The 19,208-nt window shown below is 44.9% G+C and overlaps 1 protein-coding gene across 3 annotated transcripts in view; it reads left to right on the plus strand.

Annotated features, from left to right (window-relative positions):
- The first annotated feature begins 222 nt into the window (after positions 1-222).
- PPP1R12A (protein phosphatase 1 regulatory subunit 12A) overlaps positions 223-19,208 on the plus strand; it is a 117,863-nt gene continuing 98,877 nt past the window's right edge. Inside the window, exon 1 of one of the 3 annotated variants that reach the window (XM_081958770.1) lies at positions 223-1,212. In XM_081958770.1, the coding sequence (XP_081814896.1) occupies positions 976-1,212 (237 nt within the window). In that variant the 5' untranslated portion in view covers positions 223-975. The remainder of the gene's footprint in view (positions 1,213-19,208) is intronic. The other 2 variants (XM_081958771.1, XM_081958769.1) reach the window with 2 other exon arrangements.

The following is a 19,208-nucleotide window of genomic DNA, read 5'->3' on the forward strand; positions in this document are numbered from 1 at the left end:
CCTCCTGTAGTAAATAGAATTGCAACTCCATAGTCTGCTGGGTTATCTGTTTTTGTTTCCAAAGGTGATGTGTTAATTTGTCCATTCATTGCTGCCTTTATTTTGGGGTGATGAGTGCCACTTTCTTTTAAAATAAAACGTAGGGATATAGAAGATAATTTATCGTGGAAACTATAGGGGGGGGGGGGAGCCTCATTCTACTCCAGGCTGTCAAGAGGAAAGACACAATGAAACATTGCTTTAAAAGGAAACCCGCGAAATATAAAGGTCCCATCAGCTTTCCACAGAGGAAATTTCCTGCTTTACGTCTCTTTTTACATAGCTCTGTAGATAAAGAAAAACTACAACGCGGATCATTAAATTTACAGCATATCCTTAAAAATGAATTTATCCCACGGATTGTTGAGTCTTTATATTCAACGAGCGGCTTGCGGGAAGGTTTTGTCAGACAACGCCGAATAGTTCAGTGAGCCGAAAGTGTCTGCCTTATCGTGACGACCTTTAAGATACCTCGAGAGAGACTATGTGCTGCTTTGCTATCCGAGAGCAACGGGTTTTCCCACTCTCGGTAAAAGGTTCTGTGAGGCTGCGCTCGCGACCGCCTCAACAGCAGCCCCCTCGAGACCTCATCGCCAACGGTCCGTTAAAAGTAAACTTCACCCGCGGGGGCCGCGTCTCTTCCAAAATATCGCGAGATTACGTTGAGGAAGCCGGGCGCTTCACTTTTCCCTCTCTTTCCTCTTAGCTCCACTAGCCGGCCGAGTGCGAGATAGACGCGCGGGCAGCGCAGGGCGTCGTTTTGGTGCGCTGGGAGTGGGGCGGGGGAGCAAAGGAGCGAGCATTCGGCCGCGCGAGGTTCTGTGGGATACAGGCGGTGCTCTGCTTCTCCGCCTCCTGCTGGGTGCGGAGCGGCTCCGCTGAAGCAAACGAGCCAAGCGAAAGGCAGGGAGAAAAGGGACGAGACCCGACTAGGGCATGAAGATGGCGGACGCCAAGCAGAAACGGAATGAGCAGCTGAAGCGCTGGATCGGCTCCGAGACGGATCAGGAGCCGCCGGTGGTCAAGCGCAAGAAGACCAAGGTGAAGTTCGACGACAGCGCCGTCTTCCTGGCTGCCTGTTCGAGCGGCGACACCGAGGAAGTGCTGCGCCTGCTGGAGCGCGGCGCCGACATCAACTACGCGAATGTGGACGGCTTCGCGGCACTGCACCAGGTCTGTCTCTCCTTGTGTCCCATTTCTCCGGGCAGAGCTTCGGGAGCTTCTGCTGCTGGGAAGGAGGCGGCTCTGCCGCCCGGGATGAGATTGAGGCCTGCTTCTTTCTTCCACCTAGGATAGTGTGGCTAGGGTGCTTCCGGAACTTTGGGCGCCTTGAGGAGGGCTGTGGCCCTTCGGCGTCGGAACTGCCTTCCTCTCTTTCCCCCCTCACCTTCTTTCAATTTTTAGTGGGGAGCTAGCCCGGCTGTGAACATCCTTGTTTGGGTCCCAGGGATGTTGGGCTCTGCTGGCTAAGTTGTACCTGCTGATAAGGCCGGGCCTTGCCTTTCCCCCGAGAAACAGGAGCATTTGGTGGTCGTCTTTTCTTTCCTTCGCTGCCCTGGCGCTTCAGAGAGACTTAGTTCTTCTGGGGAGGGGGACAGATGAAGAATGAAGAACTCTCCCGAGCTTTTTTAAAAATATATAGAGAGAGAGAGAGCAAGGAGGACGAGGCGAGTCCTTTCATGAAGGAGGTAACTTCGTGAAGTGATGGGGTAATTATCATTGCCAGAGTGGGAAAATTTAGGGGTTGTCCTTAATGGCTGTTTTGCAGATGAGTTGAACGCCTAAACACATCGGTACTAAATGCTGTTCTTAATTGGTTAAAGTTGCTGCTTGGTTCCCCCCATCCCACCCCCTTGGTTGGTGGCTCTACAGTATGGAATATGAACTCGGACCCATTACTGCAGTCCTTTCTATCATTTATGGAAAGTTATAAAATCATTAGTACAAATTAAAATTGGTTTTGCTTGCAAGAGTTCCAAAAATGACAGTTGAGAAAGGATGAGAAATCAATTGATTCTGAAATGTTCTCAAAATGGATGCTTTGTGGACGTTTAAGTTTTATAGGAGCCTGATTGGAATCTCAAATGTTAGCCAAATAAGGAAAGACTGGCAATCCCTAGATAATGTTGGATACTTGAGTTGATGTAGATTTTAATAACAGACCAGGAGCAATAACAACATTATAAACTCACTTTGTCTATATGTTTTTATACTTTAAAAAACAAGTGTAATTACTTTGACAGCTTGATTTTTATTTTGCATGGTGGTAGTCTTGATAGTTCCTTAAAGATGCAGTAATTAGATATCTGGAAGAAGTCCTTTTTGCAGTATATTAACAAACATATTAGGTTATGAAACAGATTTCAATTTAGTCTATACTTAAAATTCTTGATGATGACACCGGGAAGAAGAAAGCTTTTATGAATAAGTTGATTCAAGGTAGTTGAACACATATTATATGTGTTGTGCCCTTAATATTATGCAAGATTTATAATGAATTTTGTCTTTTGAATTAAATCTACTATTCTTCCAATATAATTTAATTAGTTTTAAAATATATACATGTCTTATTTACAAAATTAATTGAACAGTATTATAGATTGCCACTTTTGTTTTAAAGCTAAGTAATGATGTTCCTATTGTCCATATAGTAATGTTAGACTTTATTAGCTTATTCAGTACTGAGAGAAAGCCTATTCACTGTAGGGTATACATGTAATAGAATTTCATATTTGGTCTTTCTTGTTAGGATTTTATTGAGAAAATTACAAATATTCTCTCATTATGTGATAGAAGAAAACATGTTTTGTGAATATGAAGACCCTATAATCCTTAGGACCCATATCATTCTTATTCCTCAAGCATTCTCCAGAAATTAAGCAAATGTATACAAACCTTGAGGCTGAGGGACATAAATTATGTTATTTTAAACCCCATAAGAGGGAAAAAAGTGGAAAAAATCTTTTCTCCTCTTTTGTGACATGGTGGCATGAACTTGGCAGGCTTTTGATAAGATAGCTTTTATCTGTCTTTGCATTGTATCCTATCCTTTGGTAGCACAGTTCAGTACATTTGGAATTTCATGAATGATATACATTACTTTACTAAATTAAAGCAATGGTGACATACATTATAGAAATTGGCCTAGCATAACTGAGAGAATTTCTGCTATCTTGCAAAAGAGGGATAAAGAAGACCTCATTCAAAAGGCAGAGTCATTCAAGTCAAGTTGGCTATATGACTAAACACATGTGTTCATTTGTTGTTTTTTTTACAACAGTATGGAACTGGTTTGCTGTTTCCTTCTGGGTTGTTTTTTGACTTCCTAGAATAGTTGGCAATCTTCCATCCAAATGTTAACTTGATCTAGCCTTGTTTAATTTTTTTAAAAAATCACATGAACCTTGTTAAGCTCTACTTTCTCAGACAAAGGATTTCAGAATGTAAGGGATTCAAGTATAAGTGATTTACTATTTTCAAGCTCAATTGTAAGCTGGCATATAGAAGACATAATGATTAAGAAAATGATACCTGACTGCAATATATTCAGGGAGATAGCCATTTATGCATATGTGTTTAAACTATTTAGCACATTCAGTGGTAAGAAATGTTGTCAATTGTGCCTTGAAGCAAAATGCTGATGGTATAAAGGCAAGAATTATAATGCTTGCTTAGAAAACAACTATTAAATTTGTCCCAGCTGAAGTTCTCTTTAAGAGCATTGTGTTAAACTAGTCACTAAGTTGGAAGCTACAGAAGCAAAGAATGTTTTGGGAGTGCATTGTGCACTCTTTAACCTATTTCTTGAAAAAGTGTTCTGAGTTTGGAAATACAGCTGACATTCTGATTAGACATGAACATGACTATCCAATAGGTTAGATTCTGATAAAAATGTAAATGAATTATATATTCATATATAATATTTACATATTTATATTACATATTATATTACATATTTTTCTTTTTGAGCTTCTCTGTACCCCATATGGATAAGGCCACATTAGACTTTGTTCACATACATTGCTAGGTCACTGTGCTTATCCATGGTTATCTATTTCAAATAGGTTTGCACACCTACTAAGCCCGTGATGGGGAACCTATGGCACATGTGCACAAGTGGCATGTGGAGCCATTTCTGAGGGCACGTGAGGCGTTGCCCTGTCAGCTCCAGCATGCATGTGCATGCTAGTTAGCTGATTTTCGGCTGTTTTTTGCCCTCCGGAGGCTTCATTCCCGAACTTCTGGTTTGTGTGTTGGGCCATTTTTTTGCCCTCCCCAGGTTCCTAGAAAACCTCTGGAGCCTGTGGAGGGTGAAAAACGGACCTATCAGGCCCACGGGAAGTCGGAAAATGGGCCGTTTCCTGTCTCTGGAGGGCCTCTGGGGGGGCGGGAGGCTGTTTTCACCCTCCCCAGTTTCCAAGAAAGTTGTATGTGTAGGGTAGTGGGGGGGTTCACACGCACATGTGCAGGGGGACATTAAATAATGGGGGTGGCCACACGGTCACGTGCTTTTGGCAGCCGAGGTGAAAAAGGTTTGCCAACACTGTACTAAGCCAAAAAGAAATAAACCATATTGGAGCTTGAACATTATTTGTGAACTAGATCATGTTCAATGGCAAGATAGATAATAGTTTTATTTGTATTCATTCCAATTTGGGACTTACACTGTACAGGTATCATTGCTAAGTCAGTAGAAACGAAAGAAATCAGAGTTTTATTGCACTAATGTCTGTTTCACATAAGAAAGTTAGGAAAAACTGAGCAGTTCAGAAAAAAAAGGACTGGTGTTAGTGTTGGAAGTGCTCTTTCTGTGTGTACATAAAATAATACATGTAACTCTGCTATTATTTTAAATATTAGCCATCTTTTTCATAACAGATTTTCCCCCAAAGGTGAAAAAGTAGAGTTTCGAAACACTTTGTTTTTAACATATAGACTTAGGTACTATGGAAAACTCCAAATGCAAATTTATTTGTAAAGAAAATTTTCTTTATAAGAAAAGGCTGGCGATAGATACAGTGTTTTGAATTAACTTCCAAAGTGTTCTATTTATTTTAGCTTATAAATGTATCCCATTTAGAAAGTATCCATCTCCTCACAAAACAATTCTGTGCTTTGCTTTAATGTGTACCATCAAAATCTTTATTGGAAATTGAATGTATTTTCATTTATCTCAGGAATTCATCAATTTTGTTTACTGTTTTTAAGTATGGGTTGGATGAACACCTTGGTTTTAAAGCTGGGCAAAATCATTCCATCATTTTAGAAATTATGCTTAAATTTTAGGCCCTAAAATTATACTTTTGAAGAAAAGTGCAACCTCATTTTTAGAATGGGAACTTATTACTGTATTAAATAAGATTGTTTTTCTTCTGTCATATAAAAATAATTCAGAAACATTTTTGGAATGTTTATTGTGCAACAATTAAGACTTCAAGAGTCACAAATTATGCACCTTTTGCTTTTTTATTTTATTGATTGATTGATTAAATTTGTATTTGCCCACCTCTCATTAAGCCATTCGCAGCTGCTTTTTTCAATGGAGAAGACAAAGTTGTTTGGCTGTTCCAAGAATTCTTAAGTATACTAAAGTTGTAAGGTAAAAAAGGAGGTTGCTTCAGGGAAAAATATCAGCCTTTTTATAAGATTGTTACATCAGAAAGGTCTTTCTGTTGAACAGTTTAAAGGAAAAATAGATGAATGTTGTGGCTTCTACCATCACAGAATAACTGGAAACCCATCTTTCCTAAGCAATCATTCATTGAAGAAAGTAGCCAGAATTGGATGCTTTCAAAAGGCTATATTGTAAAACATGTTTTACTATTTGGAGTGGCTGTGTCCATATGTTTTGCTAAGCTGAAACCAATAAGAAATATACGATGGCTATAGACACTATTAAAAAAAAATTAAAAAGAGAATTATCTGTGTCTATGCATATTTGGGTAGACAAAATGACTAATAAGCCTGCATCTCAGTATGTATATAGTAGGACTAGCTGATCTGCAATAATACTGATAGTCCTTGCTTAATAGTGATAATTGGGATCATTAACTCTGCAGTTGCAGCAGTTCCAGTTGCTGTCATTAGGCAGACCCTGCATAGTCACAACATCCTGTGGTCACATGATTGTCATCCACAACCTCTTTGGGTTCCCATTGACTTTGCTTGTCAGAAGCCAGCAGAAAAGGTTTGAAATGGCAGCCATGGGATACTGTGATGTTGTAATTATGATCTAGTTGCCAAGCATATCAATCGCGGTCATGTGACTGCAGAGACACTGCAATGGCTGCAAATACAAGCTATCGTAAATATTCCTAATTCCACATTCTTGCAACTTCAAACAATCAGTTCAACATTTACATTAACTCCAAAATAATTTCATGTTGAAAATTGAATAGCTGCTCAAGAAAAGCAAGTAATCTGATTTCATATTCATAACGGAAGATTTTAAGATGGATATTTCAGGGAATATATACAATGAAAATTGAAGTATAATAAGGTGATAGTTTTACTGAGAAAGTAGTATAGTTTAGCAAACAAATTAAATCAGTTATTAAAGTGCCCACATTTTGCATACAATACTCATATAGGCCTATAAAACAGTGATAACTGTAAACATCAAGTTAGCACAAATGTGTATCTTGATTCTTATATAAAAAGAGATACATTACAAAGTTTTCTTGAGATTATAAGTATATACTGTATAATCGTGGTGAACAAACAAGTATATGTATATTTTTCTATGTAATATTGTTTTGTTTCAGAAAAAAATGTTTCTTGGTAGAACAGCTCATATATCCTTTTTTCCTTGGAGATAAAATTAAATTATTTTCACATTCTATTATTATACACCAAATCTCATATAGAATATATGTGAACATGTAGGTGAAAAACTGTAGAAACAGAAAATTCAAAAGAAAAGACATGTCATCATCAGTAATAATCAGTATAATGTTAACAATTTTGTTGTCTTCCTTAATACTAACTTAGGAAGCAGTGTAGTTTACTAGTTCAGTGTAAATGAATCTTCCAAATTATTTCAAGAAATGTAAATTATAAATGTAACACTGCTAATTTAAAGGTTCACAGCTTTCTTTGCAATCTTTGCATATATACCACACTATTGCATTCAAATATTCAAAATCTTTATTACCATAACTGCTTTGCTGATTTTATTAACCATAAAAAGGCAACTCTAAGAGACTTATAAAGCAGTTGGACTTGTAGTAAGCAGTGCATGTTCTGATGTTATCTGGTAGGCGGAGACATTCCAAGTTGTCATGTATTGCTAGATACATTCCTGAAATGACAGTCAGTGGAAACTCTGGCGTAGAATAGAGGTTTTCCTCAGCTGTCACCATCTTTAGTAGCATGTCAGTATATTGTTAGAACAATAAGGAAATATGTCTCGTTTGTATTTGTGGCCAAATATTATCCTTGAATAGCAAGAAAATTCTGAGCAGCATCAACAAATGTAGTTTCTTATGTTCTGAGAACTCCATTGGGGGATCCTATGTATAAGATTAGAAAAAAAAAATCAGCCTGTGTGAAAGAAGGAGAACAAAACACAAACTTGTTATACCACCAGATTCCATAAAAATACATTAATGCAAGTTTCACTGTATTGGAAATTTTTCATGTAACATGTCTCATAAAATAAGTATAACACAGCAATTCTGGAATCTAATGATTCTTCTATGTGTCAATGGTAAGTTCTATTTGCATTTGTTGAGGCTTAGTCCTAGAAAAATACATAAGCAGTTGTGGCCTAAATCAACTAAACAAACTGCTATGAGTAAATATTTATAGATTGATTATATGTATATACTATCACATCGAACAAATTCACTGCAATTTACAATACAAATAAAATACAATGCCAACTGGAAATTTGGGTAGACAGTTGTCTATAGGAAGCAAACATGTACCCAGTCTCCATTAGGTTCTCACATCTGTGCAAGCAGTGACCATCCATATCCAGTTTCACTGCGAGGAGGCAGTGATATCTGGGAGCCAAACCATATTGGTCTTTGAATCTGGAAGTCAATGCAATACCTACAGTATATCGGTAACAAATCTGTTGCAGTCTTTATTTACTAGCAGATGGGTGCTGTATTTTGCATGATATAGTTAAGCAGCCTCATGTAAATAAGGGATTGAATTAAAGTTACTAGACTTTCTACCCAGATAGGCAACAGCTGGCATCTCAGCCAAAATGAGACAAGGGAACCCATGGCCATAACATCTGTCTGTGAATCTAGCAGCTGCGAATCCAAAAAGATGCCCAGATCTCAGACTTGAAACTTGAAGAGGAATTTTCCCCATCCACAATTAAAGCCAAAGCAGACAGAGGCCAAATGGTTTCTGGACAAATAAAAACTGTAAAGTTGCCATGGGCATAGTAAAGTTCTAATTCCCTCTAACTACTTGACCAAGCAGATGATGTTGCTTCAGCGGTGGGATTCACTAACCTTCCCTATTGGGTTGCAAATGTAAGTGTGTACTTGCGCACGCTCACTTTGCTTGAATGTGTCGCATCTGCATGTGCACCACCTGCGCATGCGCACTGCGCACACATTACATTGGGCTGGGGGTCGGAGCCTCCTGCAGCCGCCGCTACCAGTTCACCCCGAACCAGAGAGAACCAGCTGAATATCACCTCTGTGCTGCTTGTATTAATGTTTAAGTGGTTATTACACTCTTGTAATAAGTGGTTATTACACTCTTGTAATTATTTTTTCAGCTGAAGTAAGTAAAATTGTTTTGGATAGTAAAACACCAAATTCAATGCTTTGTAATACAGATCATATATTGGTAAAAATACATTGGTAAAATGTTCATAAGTATGTTTACATTTCAAAGTTTTCATGCTTTCCTAAGGCTTTCCCCTAAAGAACAATAAACCACAAAATGAAAATAATATTATTGATCATCTGCTGTAGACTCATATTTTCAAACACACTCGTAAGAATCTAAAAAGAGCTCTCATGCATCAGGCCACAGTCTAGTTCTCCTAGGCGCTGCTTGGAGTGTCCAAGCACGGGTTAACATCAGCTTGCTGCCCAAGGACTGAGTTCGAATTCTTGTAGCTCCGCCTCTTGCTCCCCTCAGAGGCTCAGTTTTAAAAACTCAGTCGCCCTACAGGACGCAATTTGGGGAGATCCAGTCCTTGAGCAGCAGACTGGACCCTTTGGTTAGTGTAGTTAGCTCCTTTTGAGTGAAATAGTTAAGTTTAGTTAGCTCCTAGATAGAAGTTTGTTATTTTTCTGTATTTTTCTTGGATTTTCTTGCATTTTCGGGTTTTTTGCTGTTTGAATTTGGCGCGCGAGCCAGGCTGCCTGGAGCGCGACTCGCTTCTCGCAGCGACGAGAGCAATCGCACCGGGGGGGTTCGTTTGGTGGCTGCCAGCGAACAACGGGGGTGCAGGTAGGAAGCTAGGACCCCAAGGGACAGCATTAGGCTGTTGCCTTTTCCCCCGGTGCCGCTCCAGGTGCGAAAACGCGAACGGCGGCCATTTTTAGTTTAAAAATTTTGGCGCGCTTTTTCTGCCGGGGCTTTTAGCCTCATCGCGTTGCCTGCGCTCTCTGCAGATCGCCGCAGTAGGGGTTGAAGAGGACCATCGCAGGGTCTCCTGACTGGGTCTCTTCCCCTCCAGACCTACAAGCGGCCGCAGGGGTTCTTTTGGTCATCTAGACCATTCACCCTTGCCTTCTTCAGCGCGGATCTGCTGGCTTCCGACCTCATTTCAGCCGGAGCCATTTTCCAGCCACCACTTGCCTACAGCAGGAGGATCCCAGAGATGCAAGCCTCAGATTCTCCAGCACCTCAGCCATCGGGAAGGATTCCCAACGCTATGGAGAAGCAAGTGGATCAGCAGGCTGGCCCACCAGCAGCTAAACGCAGCAGGACCAACCCTGCTGCTAAAGGTGAAGGGGTGGGATGCCCAGCTAAGGGGAAGGCTCCTAAAGCCAAGCAGCCTTCTAAGGCTGAGGAGAGACTAGATGCTAGGAGGCAGAGGGCCCTGGAGAAACAGTTCCAGAAGGCCTTTTCTGCCCAGCAGGCCCTTCCTCCAGCCCCTACTCCTGGGGAGGAAGGGGTTCCTGTTCCATCTACCTCCAGACAGGGGATTCCTCCCTCCCTTCCAGGGGAAAGAGAGGAATTCGATTTTTCCCCTAATCCATCCAGGGCCTCTATGGGTTCCCCAGCCATTCCCTGGCAGCAGATTACCTTGATGAGGCAGACTCCCTGGCAGAGGAGGGGTCCTTCATCTATTCAATAACTGGGCCAGATACCCCTCAGGCCCACGATCTCCCCTTGCCCAAAAGCATGCAGGAGGTGGTGGCAGAGGCCATCTCTCGGGGTATCACTGATGGGATGATGCAGCTGGCATCTAAGTTTCCCTTTGCATCTGTTAATCCCAGTAAGGGGAAACCAGCTAGGGCACAAGGTCCCCCAGCTAGGGAGGCCTCACCTGATCCCTCGGGCATCAGCGAGGTTTCTGACTCAGAGGAGGTGGAGCGTGATGCTCCAGACCTCTCTGAGGATGAAAATTCCACTCCAGAGCCTCCCCCCTCTCTGGGACTTTTTAACTCTTCCATGTTTAGGGCTATTCTGACTAAGGCCCGGGCTGCAGGACCCCAGATGGGCCTTCCAGCCCCCAAGCCCAAACCTACCTCGGATCAGGCTTCCATGGAGACCATCGGTCCCCAGGACCCAGGGGCAGGGCTTTTCAACGAAGTTCCCCCCCCCTTAGACTTGGTTCCAGCCCCTCAGCTGTTCCTAGACATTATCCAACGCCAATGGACCCAGCCTGGTTCCTTGGCAAATCCCAGCGGGAACGACAAGAGGCTATTTACCATGGAAGAGCCTCTGAAGGAGCTTCTAAAGCTTCCCCAGGTCGATGACCCCATTATGTCCCTTACCTCCAATTCGGCTCTATCTGCTGAATTACTGGAGGGGCTCAAGGCCGAGGACAAAAGGGCTGAAGCGTCTTCTATCAAGACGCATATGGCCACTGCCTGGGCCATGAGAGCTTCTTCTGCCTCTTCCTACTTCGGGAGGGCAGCTCTCTTCTGGCTTCGCAAACTATTGGCCGGCCTACCGGCTGGGGACACCAAAATGAGGCAGAACGTAAATAAAATCATAGCAGCCATAGAATACTCTGCTGATGCTTCACTTAGCGCCACTAAGTTTTCCTCCAGGGCATTAGCCGCCAATGTGACCTCACGTCGCCTACTGTGGCTCCGCCACTGGCAGGCACATGTCAAGGCGAAGTGGAAGCTGGCTTCCGCTCCCTTTAAGGGTGGGAAACTTTTTGGGGAGGCCTTGGATTCCTTTCTGATTGAATCCAAGGATAAACGCAAGGTACTCCCAGCCATGACCAAGAAACCTGAACGCAAGGGCCAGCCCTTTCGGAAGGGTTCCTTTCGGGGCTCCGAGCCTTCCACCTCCTCAGGTGGTTCAGGCCGTCCCTTTCCACAGTCACAGGAACGTCCCCAGGACAGATCTTTCCACAGGGATAGAAATAGACAACAGGGCTACCGTAAACCTTCCTGAGGGGGGTTCTCTAACCGCCCCTTCAGGAAATCCAAGTGACAGTCACAGGGACCCTCCCATAGGCGGCCGTCTCCAACTCTATGCCGCCCAGTGGGAGGAGACCACGACGGACGTGTGGATCCTCAGCACGATCCGTCACGGCCTGACCCTGGACTTCCTCCCCCCCCCCAAGATCCCGGGTTCGCTGCCCCACTCCCAGGTCACCTCACAAGCTCCAACTAATGAGGGCGGAGATAGACCACCTTTTAGAGATAGCGGCCATAGAAAGGGTACCCGAGGGTCAGGAGGGCACAGGCTTCTATTCCATCCTGTTCCTAGTCCCCAAGCCATCGGGAGGGGTGCGGGCAATCTTGGACCTCAAGCGACTCAACAGGCACCTAGAATACAAGCGTTTCAAGATGCAGTCCCTGCAGACCATCCTGGGTTGCATCAGGCAGAGAGACCTCTTGACTTCGATAGACCTGAAGGAGGCGTACCTGCACGTTCCAATTCACCCGGCGCATCGCAGGTTCCTGAGGTTCCAGTTTGCCAACCAGCATTTCCAGTACAGAGCCCTTCCCTTCGGACTCTCGTCAGTCCCACGCACCTTCACCAAGCTGCTGGCCGCCATCGCAGCTCACCTACGCTCAATTCCAGTGAGGCTGGAGTGCTACCTGGACGACATCTTGATCCACTCGTCATCAAGAGATCAGGCGCAACAAGACCTCAACACCACCATTCAGGTCTTGCAACAGCACGGCTTCTCGGTCAACCTGGCCAAGAGCCATCTCAACCCGACCCACAGGATCCAGCATCTCGGCATCATCATCGACTCGGAGTCCTGCAAGGTCTTCCTCACACAAGAGAGAGTGGACAGCATCAGGTCCCTCGTGCGGAGGATCCGGTCCACCAGGTCAGCAACGGTAGTTTCCCTCTCTCAACTGCTAGGGAAGCTGGTGTCCTGCATTTCGGTGGTCCCGTGGGCACGCCTCCACGTGAGGGATCTCCAGTGGTTCCTGCTGCCCCTCCAGAGACGCATGGCCAGCAACTCCAAGAGGGTGATACGTCTCCCTCCCAAGGTAATCCGTTCCCTCCGATGGTGGCAGTCGGACGCTCTCCTAAAGGGTTCCTACCTCAAGGAGCTGGAGCGCCTGGTCATCACGACAGATGCCAGCCTCTTCGGGTGGGGGGCGCACCTTCAGAACCAGGTGATCCAGGGCAGATGGTCTCCAGCGGAGCTCGCCCACAACATAAACTGGCTAGAGCTCCGGGCTGCCAGACTGGCCCTGAAGCATTTCCTCCAGCTGATCAGGGACAAGGATGTGCTGATCCTGACCGACAACATTGCCACGAAAGCATACATCAATGATCAGGGCGGCACACGATCCCTTGCTCTGATGACGGAGGCGGAATCCCTGGGTCGGTGGGCAGAACGACACCTCAGGTCTCTGCGGGCAGACCACATCTCGGGAGAGGACAACGCGACTGCAGACTGGCTCAGCAGATCCACCATCCAGAACACGGAGTGGCGCCTTCACCCAGATCTGTTTCACCAGTTGTCTCTGCGATTCAGCCTTCCAGTTGTCGACCTCTTTGCGTCCCTGGCCAACGCCCAGCTACCCAGGTACTTCACGAGGTTCCAGTGCCCAGGGGCGGAAGGCACGGACGCTCTTCGTTCTCCCTGGCCTCCGGGTCTGCTGTACGCCTTCCCGCCCCTGCCGCTAATCCCACAGGTCATCGGGAAGATCCTGACAGAGGGAGCGGAGGTACTGTTGGTAGCTCCTCACTGGCCGAGGAGATCCTGGTTCGCCGACCTGGTCAGTCTCTCAGTGTCTCGTCCCTGGCGCATTCCTCAGGACCGCATCTCCCTCAGCCAAGGGGCCATCCATCACCCGGAACCCCAGTGGCTGAAACTTGCCGTGTGGCACTTGAAGGGGAGATCCTGAGGCTCAGCGCATACTCGGAGAAGGTGATCCGCACCATCCAGGCATCTAAACGTCCATCAACGATCAGAATCTATGAAGCCACCTGGTCGGCCCTCTCTCGCTGGTGCCTTCATCACCAGATCTCTGCCACTTCTGCCACCGTTCCCCAAGTGCTGGACTTTTTGCAGGACGGCCTTGACAGGGGTCTGGCACCAAACACTCTCAAACGCCAGACTGCCACCTTGGCCTCCATCCTGTCTACTGAGTCGCACCTGTCCCTCAGCAAACACCCGCAGGTGCGCAATTTCCTCAAAGGAGCCACCAATCTGGCTCCTCCTACCATCCACAGGTATCCTACCTGGGACTTGTCCGTGGTGCTACGTTCTCTGTCCGGGCCACCATTTGAACCCCTTCGGACAGTTGGACTACGCCACCTGACCCTCAAGACGACGTTCCTCATTGCCATCACTTCGGCACGCCGGATCTCTGAACTGGCGGCCTTGTCAGTCAGAGAGGACCTTTGCGTCATCCACTCCGACAGAGTGATATTACGTCTGGACCCGGCATTCGTATCAAAGATCAACAGCGTTTTCCACCGCTCGCAGGAAGTGATCCTCCCGGACTTCTGTCTGCATCCCAGGCACTCCAAGGAACGTGAGTGGCATAAGCTGGACGTCCGCCGTGCCCTGCGGATTTACATGAAAAGAACAGCTCCTTTCCGCAAGTCGGAGGCCCTCTTTGTGTCATTTCAACCTGCCACCATGGGCAAGAAGGTCACCTCCGCTACAGTAGGGCGCTGGATAAGGGCTTGCATCCAGCTGGCCTACGAACATCAGGGCAGGCCGGCGCCTCCTCGTATCACTGCACACTCAACAAGAAGTGCTGCCACATCGGCCGCATGGGCCACCCAGGCATCCATCGAGGACATCTGCCGGGCTGCTACGTGGTCAGGCCCGTCACCGTTTATCAAGCACTATAGACTGGACACCTTTGCCTCGGCTGAGGCAGCGTTCGGGAGAAGAATTCTGCAGAGGGTTGTGGCTAGCCCCGCGCCCGTGAACAGTTCTTCCCTCCCTGGGGGATCATAGCTTTGGCATGTCCCGTGCTTGGACACTCCAAGCAGCGCCTAGGAGAATGACCGTTGTCTTACCTGAATGGTCTTTCTCTAGGCGCTGCGGGAGTGTCCAACCCCACCCTATCAGGGGTCGCGGGGTAGTTTCTTCATTGGACTGGACTATTGCATTGACAGTTCCTTTGGACACTCCTTTGTTTTTTAAAACTGAGCCTCTGAGGGGAGCAAGAGGTGGAGCTACAAGAATTCGAACTCAGTCCTTGGGCAGCAAGCTGATGTTAACCCGTGCTTGGACACTCCCGCAGCGCCTAGAGAAAGACCATTCAGGTAAGACAACGGTCATTCAACTTGAACCAAAGTTCTGTATATGTAATTGCTGGGAAATTCATAAACTTGCACTGGAGGGCAGTAACCTTCTGCTGTCAGTAACCTTCTTCCCAGCAGCCAGCTTTTAAAACTTATTGCTTTTGATTTAGGAGGTACTAAGCAACCATAATTATTAGCACTATTGTTGGTCTTACCCTGCATAAATTTGTTCCATTCCTTTTAAACTGAATGTCATTGCTACAAGTATTAGTAGTGAATTCCATGATTTAAGCATGTGCTATATAAAAATATTTTGAATTCTTAATCTGCCTGTTTCAAGTTTCAAAGAATGACCTCAAAATCTATTGCTATGAGAATGGGAGGAAAAACATTGTTCTCATTTCAATTTATCTATGTTATCTAACATGCATGATTTTATAAAATCCTGCATTGTAGCCTCATTATCCTTCATCATTTCAAGCTAAAGCCTCAATTTTTCTAATCTTTCAAAAAACATGTCCCAGCCTCCAAATAATTTTAATTTCATATTTGCCACTTTAAGCAGCTCTGTAATAACATTAAGATAGGTGATCAGAACTATATGAAGTACCCCAATTGTGATATGACAATAGATGTATGCAAGGGCATTATAATATCAGCAGCTCTATTTTTAATTCCATTCTTAATTATTCCAAGCATGGAATTTGGCTTTTGTATAGCAGCTGCACATTTTCATCAGATAGTCCACTATGACTCCAAAATCCTTTTTTATGTCATTGCCTACTCAGATTCCATTATATATATATATATATATATATATATATATATATATATATATATATATATATATATATATATATATATATATATATATATATATATATATATATATATATAATGAAATTTAAATTTGGGGGGAACAGTATTAGAATGTATACAATGTGAAAGAATGAGAATATAATTCACCCAAATTACAAGTTTAACCTGTAAAAGAAGATTGAGTACACAGTAATTCTAGTTTGTCATATGTTAGTTTTTGTTGAATTGCAGTTCTTGGAATTCACAGCAAACATGGAAGGTATCAGACTGGGAAAAGTTAATAGAAGAGAAGATGAGACTATTTTATCTTGATCCACAAGGCCTTAGTAGAAACATGTATTTATCATATTCTGCTACACAGTGCTATTTTATAGTATACATGATTAACTTGAAAGTCCAACTGAAATTAGAGGAGCTTGCTTCCAAATAGATAAATAGGATTTTTAGTCATTATTTGAACAGGTAGTTTAATCATGCCTATGGCAAAAATTTCATCTTACACTATCTCTTTAAAGAGTGTTTTGATTTTTTTTCTAATTGCATCCATTGTTTATTTCTCTGCTTTTAAAAGAAAATTGTTATCTGCTTACAGATCTATGGCCATTAAGTGGATTTAGGAAACTAGAAGACTAACACTAACTATATCAATTTAAATTTTGTGAACTAATAAAAGCAGGAAGACAAAAGCAGAAAGGATGCTCTGTCTCTTGCTTTTTGTATGTAGTTCCCCTTTTACACTGTCTAGTCAGAAGCTTAACTAATATTTAAATATCATATTGTTTTTATACTCAGGAGCAAAATAGTTCAGATTTTTGACAATAATTTGCTAAATTCCCATACTTGGATGCTTTTCATCTTCATTAAGTTTGAATTACTAGGTTCAATCCCTAACATCAACACTGTTGATATTAGCTAGCCAAACAAGATTTCCTTGATCTTTCTGTTTTTGTTCTCAGTAGTTAAGCAATGAGTAGAGAGTGGTTCAGTTAGCAGTTAAAACGTAACCGGAAATAATTGCCTAATTATTCAGTATTGTATCAATCTTGCTCATGTTCTTTTTTCCCTTGTGTTGGTGTTTTATATAGAGAAGCATTATTTTGTTTCTTCTCTCACTAAACATCAGATTTATAGAAGATTTCTTCAAAAATCTATAAAGACTATATTTTGGAAAGCATATTATATTATATTTATTAAATATAAAACAAATTGCTTTCAAAACAAGCAAACGATGGATTAGGTTTTCACATATAAAGCAAGTAGGCTCACATATTAGGCTAAGTCATTATTTAATATATTTTATTAAAAATGTCATAATTTGCTACATTCACACATTGCATTTTAAATCACAAACATCAAATTACAAATGGCTAGCTTCACACATACTAGGTAGAAAAAATTGTGTGGCATCCAAATCATTCAGCCATTAGCTTGTGAAAAACAGCTATTTTGGAAACATTGCCTACTCTGTATTGAAGCAGACTGATTTTATGAAGCTTACTTTTATTGATCTGCTGGAAAGGGTCTTCTGTTTTTGCAGAGCATCCTAATAGAAACAAACTAGTGATAGATTCATGGTCTGAGGAAGGAACCCAGAACTGTACTGGCAGAGTACAATAGAACACATGAGGGAGGACACACTCTGGACCTTGTTTTTGTCTCTGGCCAGTGGCTGAGTGATCTGGGAGGAGGGGACTTAACCATCACTCCCCTGTCATGGTCAGATCACTCACTCCTTCGTCTTGACTTCCCTGGTGCTACCTCCCGCTGCGGGGAGGCGGAACCGGAAAGTACCAGATGGTTCCGCCCCAGGCGCCTGATGGAACCTGATAGGTTCCAGACGGAGCTTGGGCCACCTCCTGTAACCTTGACCCGCCCCCGGGTAGAGGACCTGGTGGTCGCGTGGAATAATGCGACTACCGGGACCTTGAACCGGGTGGCGCCTTTGCGGCCTCTCCGGCGGCAACGATCCACCCTGGCCCCTTGGTTTACCGAGGAACTAAGGGTGATGAAATGCCGCAAGAGACGTCTAGAGAGTCGTTGGAGATCCTCTCGCTCCGAATTTGATCGAACACAGGCACGAGCCCATTTAAGGACGTACCTTGTGGCATTGAGAGTGGCCAAACGCCAATATTGTGCCACTCTCATTGCATCCGTGGAGAACCGCCCTGCCGCCCTGTTTCGGGTGTCCCACTCCCTCTTGTTTCAGAGGCCGCGGGAGGCCCCTCTACAGGGCAGGGCAGAGGAATTTGGTAAATATCTGCAGGATAAAATCGCTCAAATCCGGAGGGATTGGGTCCCTGTCAGTGGTCCAATGGAGACGTCCATGGCGAGTCTTGAGGAATCGATCTGGGAGGAGTTTGACTTGGTTGCCATCGAGGATTTGGACAGAATGCGTGGACGACTGCGACCCACCACATGTTTATTGGACCCGTGCCCCTCCTGGCTTGTACTGGCATCCTGGGAGGTTACACGAGACTGGCTCCTGGGCCTAGTGAATGCTTCGTTGAGCGAGGGGTCTCTCCCGGCCACCTTGAAAGAGGCGGTGGTGAGACCCTTGCTCAAGAAGCCTTCCCTGGACCCTTTGGAGCTGGCTAATTATCGTCCTGTCTCCAACCTTCCCTTTTTGGCGAAGGTTGTAGAGAGTGTGGTGGCCTACCAATTTCCACGTCATCTGGAGGAAAATGATTGTCTAGACCCGCGCCAGTCCGGCTTCCGCCCCGGTCACAGCACGGAGACGGCCTTGGTCGCGTTGGTGGATGATCTCTGGAGGGCCAGAGATAGAGGTTGTTCCTCTATCCTGGTCCCATTAGACCTCTCGGCGGCTTTTGATACCATTGACCATGGTATCCTGCTGCGCCGGCTGGAGGGGTTGGGGGACCGGGGCACCGTTTTGCGGTGGTTCGGCTCCTACCTTTCTGGCCGGACGCAGCGTGTGTTGGCAGGAGAAGAGAGGTCGACCCTACGCCCCCTTACTTGTGGGGTGCCACAGGGGTCGGTCCTCTCGCCACTCCTGTTCAACACATATATGAAGCCGCTGGGTGAGATCATCCGTGGTTTCGGGGTGGGATACCACCTGTACGCTGATGATACTCAGCTGTACTTTTCCACCCCGAACCACCCCAACGAGGCCATCGAAGTGATGTCCCGGTGTGTGGAAGCCGTACGGATCTGGATGGATGACAACCGACTCAAGCTCAACCCCTCCAAGACGGAGTGGCTGTGGGTACCAGCTCCCCGGTTCAGCCAATTAACTCCATCATTGGCCATTGGGGGCATTCAACTTGCCCCCGTGGAGCGGGCGCGCAATTTGGGCATCCTCCTGGATGCCCGGCTGTCCATGGATGACCATGTGACAGCCGTGGCAAGGGGGGCGTTCCACCAGGTTCACCTAGTGCGCCAATTGCGCCCCCTACTGGACCGGGACGCCTTACGCACAGTCACTCATGCGCTGGTGACGTCTCGCTTGGACTACTGTAACGCTCTCTACATGGGGCTTCCCTTGAAATGCACCC

This window comes from Natrix helvetica (genome assembly GCF_964273705.1).
Source record: "Natrix helvetica genome assembly, chromosome: 6".
NCBI lineage: Eukaryota > Metazoa > Chordata > Lepidosauria > Squamata > Natricidae > Natrix > Natrix helvetica.